Source organism: Anopheles bellator, chromosome 2 (assembly GCF_943735745.2).
Source record: "Anopheles bellator chromosome 2, idAnoBellAS_SP24_06.2, whole genome shotgun sequence".
NCBI classification, from domain to species: domain Eukaryota; kingdom Metazoa; phylum Arthropoda; class Insecta; order Diptera; family Culicidae; genus Anopheles; species Anopheles bellator.
Genome location: NC_071286.1, coordinates 28,972,352 through 28,978,280, shown reverse-complemented (window position 1 = coordinate 28,978,280; position 5,929 = coordinate 28,972,352). Strand labels below are relative to the sequence as shown.

Below are 5,929 nucleotides of genomic sequence, written 5' to 3'. Positions count from 1 at the left end.
GTGTAATAACCCTGTTTAATTTTCCACACAGTCATTCAGTGTTGATGAACATAACACGGCGGTCGTGTAGATCAACAGGTACGAAAATAGATTTTGTAAGTACTTCACTAAAGCACCAGCCCAAGGCACAGGGCAAACATATCAGTCATAAGGAGAACCTTTTACGGCATTCCTATATATTAAAATCTATGTTCGGTTCGATCTGTTTGTATACGTCGCACCGTAGCACCTTCAACCGCCCATGTTAAATAAAAACAGACCGATTAATAGCCTAGGGCAGACTTTTTCCATACCAATAGTTATAGCATTATTTATTCGACCGGTCGTAAAGTTAGGAAAAATGCGATATATAAGATGTGTTCAAAAATTATCGCGACTTTTGAATTTCCGTGGGCTACGTATATCCGATTTTTGATTTGATTTGATTTTGTCTACTTCAAAAATAATTGATCACGAAGTTGTAATTTCAGTTTAGAAAAAAGGAAAAAACAGGTAATAGTCACAGGAGGTCAGATCTGAAGAATACTGTAGCCTTGCCATCATTAGTGTGATGTTTTGGCCAAAACTTCAAGCAGAAACCACGATGTGTTAGCAGGAGTGCAACAGCCAATTTTGGGTTCCCCACGAATCCGAGCGTTTGTGTCAGATTGCTTCGGTCAAATTGCGCATAAGTTACAGGAAGTATTCTTTATTGACTGTTCTATCCTTTGGCATCAACTCATGATACACCACGACCCTGCAATCGAAGCAAACTGTAGGCAAAACTGTTCACATTCGACCAAACTTGGCTTTTCGACGTTCACATCTTCTAGGCGCTCTGAAATATGTTTGAACCACCGATAAGCGCTGCTTTAAGCAAAAGCGCTGCTGCTGGTCTGAAAAACTTCACCATAAGCCACAGTCAACATTTCTATTGTATCTAATCTCTTAATTTCGTTTTTCACACAAAATTTGATAAAAATTCTTTGCCATCCATTTTTTGGTACAGAGAAAAATCGACGATGAGCTAAATCTTGTCCAAGCAAAACAGCTGAGAAAAATTGAATGATTACTCAAAATGGCCGAACTTAACCATACGTCAGTGACATGTGTAGCAACAAAAAAACAGATATACGTAGCCTGCGGAAATTCAAAAGTCGCGATACTTTTTGAACACACCTCGTATTCATACTCACGGATCCGTGAAAACACACAGCAAATATCATAAAACAAAAACCATTTTCTCTTGACACGCAAACAATGCCCATTAACGTTTCACAGAGGGCGAAAATGCTGAAGCATAAAATGCAATGAAAACATTGCAATCTGTGTAAAAAAATACGCTTTTTCCTCGGGTTCCAAGGCTTGGCCACAATGGCGAAGTGTCGAATTGTTGGAAATCTATTTACAAAATATTAATGAACTTCCTGCATAATTTAATCGGTGTTCGATGCAGTCGTCAGCCAGCCTGGCCAGTCTGGTCTTGTCTAGCATCACGGTACAGGGAATGCATGGAACGTTGCTGGTTTGGAAGGTATACGTATCCCACAAAACTTAAAAGTACCTTAAATCAACTGCTCACCTCGAAGCTAAACAGTCTTCACTAATCTTAAATCCACGATTGATCCGGTTTCCTGATTTGGCTCCTATACCTTGGCTCAGAAGTTGAACTGACCAGATCGTTATTTAACCACTCGATGCAACATCTCAATTCCTGCCTTTCGCATCCAGAATTTTGCACTTGAACCAATCCATTATCTTAACCCATTTGACCTCGGAACTATTTCAGAAACCCATCAAAACGTGGCGTAAGATATTTGCAGAGCAGCCACCACTCAACCACAACCGCCACACTAATTAATGCTCATTAATTTACGCTCGATGCTAGACCGACCATGCTAAGAACGCCACCGTCCCAAAAAGCCCCATCAGCCACTCTTCGCAGCACGGAAACGTTTGATAATGATTTTTAAAATCAATTTGCACGCTCTTTGAGCCCTGGCCGCGATTCCGCCTGGCTGCGCTGAGTTTCTTTCTCGAAGTCGGGAGCATTTGTCGAAAGCTCTTCATAATTTAATTAGACAATGTTCCCGACTTCAGATGAATAATGAGAACCGACTAGAGTGTCCATTCTTGGATACTTGTCCAGCTTTGGAAAAAGGGAAGCAAGAGGTTCCCAGTGCCACTTTACGAGACTTTCGTTAAATGTTAAGCATAATTTTGGAGCGATTTTCTTAGTTGGCTTGTTGTCAATAGAATGTTCCCCATTTCCCTACTATCCATTAGCTCCGTGTTCCAGTCGTGAAGAACACTAATCAACTATTGTGCTGGAGCGAACTTAACAATGTTATCTGAATGGAGTAACTCAATCACTAATTGCCAGGACCGTCCGTATTAATTGTGTTATGGTCCGGATCTAACCGATAGCGTTGAAATGGTCGTTAATTGAATATCTTGCAGAGACTGGCTAAAAGATCCTGTTGATTCAATTTTCCCCAAAATCACGATCCAAATCATTCGTTTGGAAGGTTCTAGTGGACCAAGAGAAATCACTTATCGCTCCGGAGAGCAATCAATCTTATTCTGGGGTTTTCAACATTTTGGCAGCCTCATTATTTAATTATGCTGCTCTTAGCGACACTTGCACTTAAGCGTTACGGTTACTTTGAAGTCTGGCTTTGCGTTCACGTGGCGCAGTTTTACTGAGCTTTTTTGGGGCCTGTGGTAGAGATAACGCACTTTTCAATTTTGTTATTAGAGTTTTCTTTATTTGAAATCTCAACCTTGCCAAATTTTACATATTTGTTGATACGTAGTTTGAGTTGTCATAACGTAGATTTAATCCAACATATTTTTGAGCTATTTGATAGGGTAAGCGACCAACGTACGCAGTTTGCTGCTAGTTTTGTTGAAGAGGCATCCGAAAAATTTAGCTTCTGAGCCGAACAAGCTGTTGTTCGGGAACAAGCTATTGAACGTTTCTTGGGTTTACGGTGGATATGTCTCGAGTGTAACAAAGTATTTACTCGCTGTACTTCAGAACAGTATTAATTTTAAACCGTTATTTATAATTTAGAGTCATTTTTAATTCGATTTCCTCGCTCACGGCTAGATGGCGCTGCTATCTCTTTATGAATCTTGCACGCAAATTCGATTACTCGGTCAAAATTGTATGCAATGGAATAGAGTTGTCAGAAACAGTGGTAGCGCGGGTTTAGGCAGAATGTCTAAACGATGTAAACAAACGCAAATACCGCACGATGGAGGTAAAAGCACAGTGTTTAATCGATTTGTAAATCCTTTTACCGATTATAAATCTTTTTTTCGCAGAATAAAATTAAAACCAACATACGGGAACTCTTCGAGTCGGCAGCGGAGCGTCGAACCTTTCTGAAGATGTGTGCTCCGATGGTGCGATACAGCAGGTAAGATGGACCAAAAGATGATGCTCGCCCCTCGGAGAATGAATCTAACATAAGTTTACGCTCCACCCAAGGCTCGAATTTCGCAATCTGGTTCGCTCGTTTGGCACTGACCTTGCGTTCACCAGCATGATTATGGCTGACTCGTTTTGTCGGAGCGAAAAGGCGCGTTTGAATGAATTCACAACCAACAAAGGTAGAGCCGGCATTCCAAAGCCTACGTAAGATAGTTACCAAAGTACCTTTTTAGACGACACCCCGCTGATAGCACAGTTCGCGGCGAACAACGCGATCGACTTTCTGTCCGCCACCGAAATGGTCTATCCGTAAGCAAGTAGCAAACCGCACCCATTCGGCGCATATCTAAAATATCTCCATATTCTCGCTATCTCCCGCAGATACGTCGACGGTGTCGATCTAAACTGTGGATGCCCGCAGCGTTGGGCGATGGCCGACGGTTACGGTAGTGCAATGCTCAAGACACCCGAACTAATTGCCGATCTGCTCGCCACGGTCCGACGCAACATGCCTAGCAGCTTCAGTGTTTCGGTGAAAGTGCGATTGCTCTCGAATCAAACGATCAAACACACGGTCGATATGTGCCGCCAGCTTGAGGCCACGGGGATCCACTTCCTGACCGTGCACGGACGAACGGCGGCCGAAAAAACGAACGTTCCCGTACACAAGGAGGCGATTCGGGAACTGAAACAGTCGCTCACGGTTCCGCTGGTAGCGAACGGTGATATTTTCACACTCGAGGACGCCCAGGAAATGCACCAACTGACCAGATGCGATGGTAAGGCGAATGGAAACTCGGAAAGTGTTGCGGAACAACCCGCTTCAATCTATTCATCACTCAATCTATGCTCATGTTGGACATTTGCGACGCCAACGAGTGCCCCGAACCGGATGGTTGCTCCGCTGGCTCACCGAGAGTGCTGATGTCCTGGTTGAGCTCCGTGATTGACTGCTGGTGTCCGTTGATCTTGCGGATTCCTTCCTTCAGATCGGATAGCACTTGAAAAAATTTACCCAACTCCGGAATGTCCTCCATGCTCCGACGTGGGTCCAACTCTTGCGGCAAGGTTTCAAGCTTCTTGATCGATTTTCCCAGATCGACACGGTTGTTGCCATCGCGCACCAAAACGAAATCTTGTGGCACCGTGTCCGTAGGGGTAGCTAGTGTGGTGGCCGCTCCGAGATGCTCGTCTAGATTTTCGAACGATATCGACGAAAGCACTTCGCGAGCGTTTACGAAAATGTTGTACGTATCGTCCAGCTGCATCCGTATGTCGTTGATCCGTTGCTGGATTAAGTCTTCGCCCGTACTATCGATTCCGGATTCTAGCAGCGAACGGGCCGAGGCCTCCTTGCCCGTTTCCCGGCTGGTGTCCATTTTTGCTACCCTTCGGGACACGGACTCAATGAACATTGTTTGCTCTGATCCACCGTTTTTAATGTCGCCATCGATAGACGGTGTGGTTGGTTTCCAGGGGCAACGCAAACACGCCGGTCGCAGTAGCAACAACAGTTTGTTAACCGAATCGAGTGTAACGAGGTTGTGTTTTAACCCCTCTCCATTCCAGGTGTGATGGCAGCCCGTGGCATACTCTCGAATCCGGCCCTGTTTTCCGGCAGCAAAAGCACACCGCCCGAGTGCGTGGCACGATGGCTGAACATTTGCGAGCAAGCCGACACCGACATGACGTTCCAGTGTATGCATCACCATTTTTCCTTCATGACCGAATCGTTGCTTGCCAAACGGGAACGGGTGGTGCTGAACAATCTGGGAAAGGACAAGAGTAAGGTGTACGATTTCATCCGGAAACACATACCCCTTCCCGAAGCAGCTCCCGGAGGAGGTACGTTCGAGTTCCCCTCCAAACTGTGCTGCACGTACAGCGAAGACAAGTTCCGAGCGCGAAGCCGCGAATCCCGGACGGCGCTGGATACCGAGCGCGCCGATGGCAACGAGAACTACAACCCGGATGCAACGGATGGTAGCTTCTTCCAAAGCAAACGTGAGGAACTGGGCCACCAGCCTCAGTTTGCAAGCGATGGGGCCGATTTTATGGACGGAGGTTGTATTCTGTTTGACGAATAAACAATTATTTGACCTGAAGCCTTCGAGGTTGCTGCGATTGCAAAAACGTCTGTACAATAAAGAAAGCGATCCGATTGGCATTTGACACTCGGTTTCATTCGCAGGTTCAGTAAAGAGCGCAAACGGAAAAAAACTTCGTCGGCCTTCATGAGTCTGCGACCCTGTTGCAATCGCTGGCCCAGAGCAGTAGACATTGAGTGTGATTTCGAAGTAGACGGGAACGGAAAAACGTTTTTGAGGTATAAATAGTGTAACTACGACAACTTTCTTTCATATTTATAGATTTCTTCTTTGGACCGCGTTTGAAACGTTGCTATTTTTCTGACCACCGCAAAGATGAGACTGCTGCTTTCGGAACAAAACCAAGATTTGTTTTGCTTTTAACCAGTTTAACCGCACACGCAAACACAACAACGATAGCGAT

At 44.9% G+C, this 5,929-nt stretch overlaps 1 protein-coding gene across 1 annotated transcript; it reads left to right on the top strand.

Moving 5' to 3' along the window:
* Window positions 1-3,220: 3,220 nt before the first annotated feature.
* LOC131210489 (tRNA-dihydrouridine(20a/20b) synthase [NAD(P)+]-like) lies at window positions 3,221-5,514 on the top strand. The gene is made up of 6 exons (XM_058203746.1): window positions 3,221-3,245; window positions 3,310-3,404; window positions 3,476-3,597; window positions 3,652-3,727; window positions 3,800-4,197; window positions 4,988-5,514. The coding sequence occupies exons 1-6, from the start codon at window positions 3,240-3,242 to the stop codon at window positions 5,503-5,505; spliced, it is 1,215 nt and encodes a 404-aa protein (XP_058059729.1). The 5' UTR covers window positions 3,221-3,239; the 3' UTR covers window positions 5,506-5,514.
* The last annotated feature ends 415 nt before the right edge of the window (window positions 5,515-5,929 follow it).

What these genes read in the sequence shown, in the direction of transcription:
- LOC131210489 (XM_058203746.1), top strand. An exon ending in GCCACCGAAATGGTCTATCC is followed by an intron (nt 3,728 to 3,799) that starts GTAAGCAAGTAG and finishes TATCTCCCGCAG; the next exon opens with ATACGTCGACGGTGTCGATC. An exon ending in CCAACTGACCAGATGCGATG is followed by an intron (nt 4,198 to 4,987) that starts GTAAGGCGAATG and finishes TCTCCATTCCAG; the next exon opens with GTGTGATGGCAGCCCGTGGC.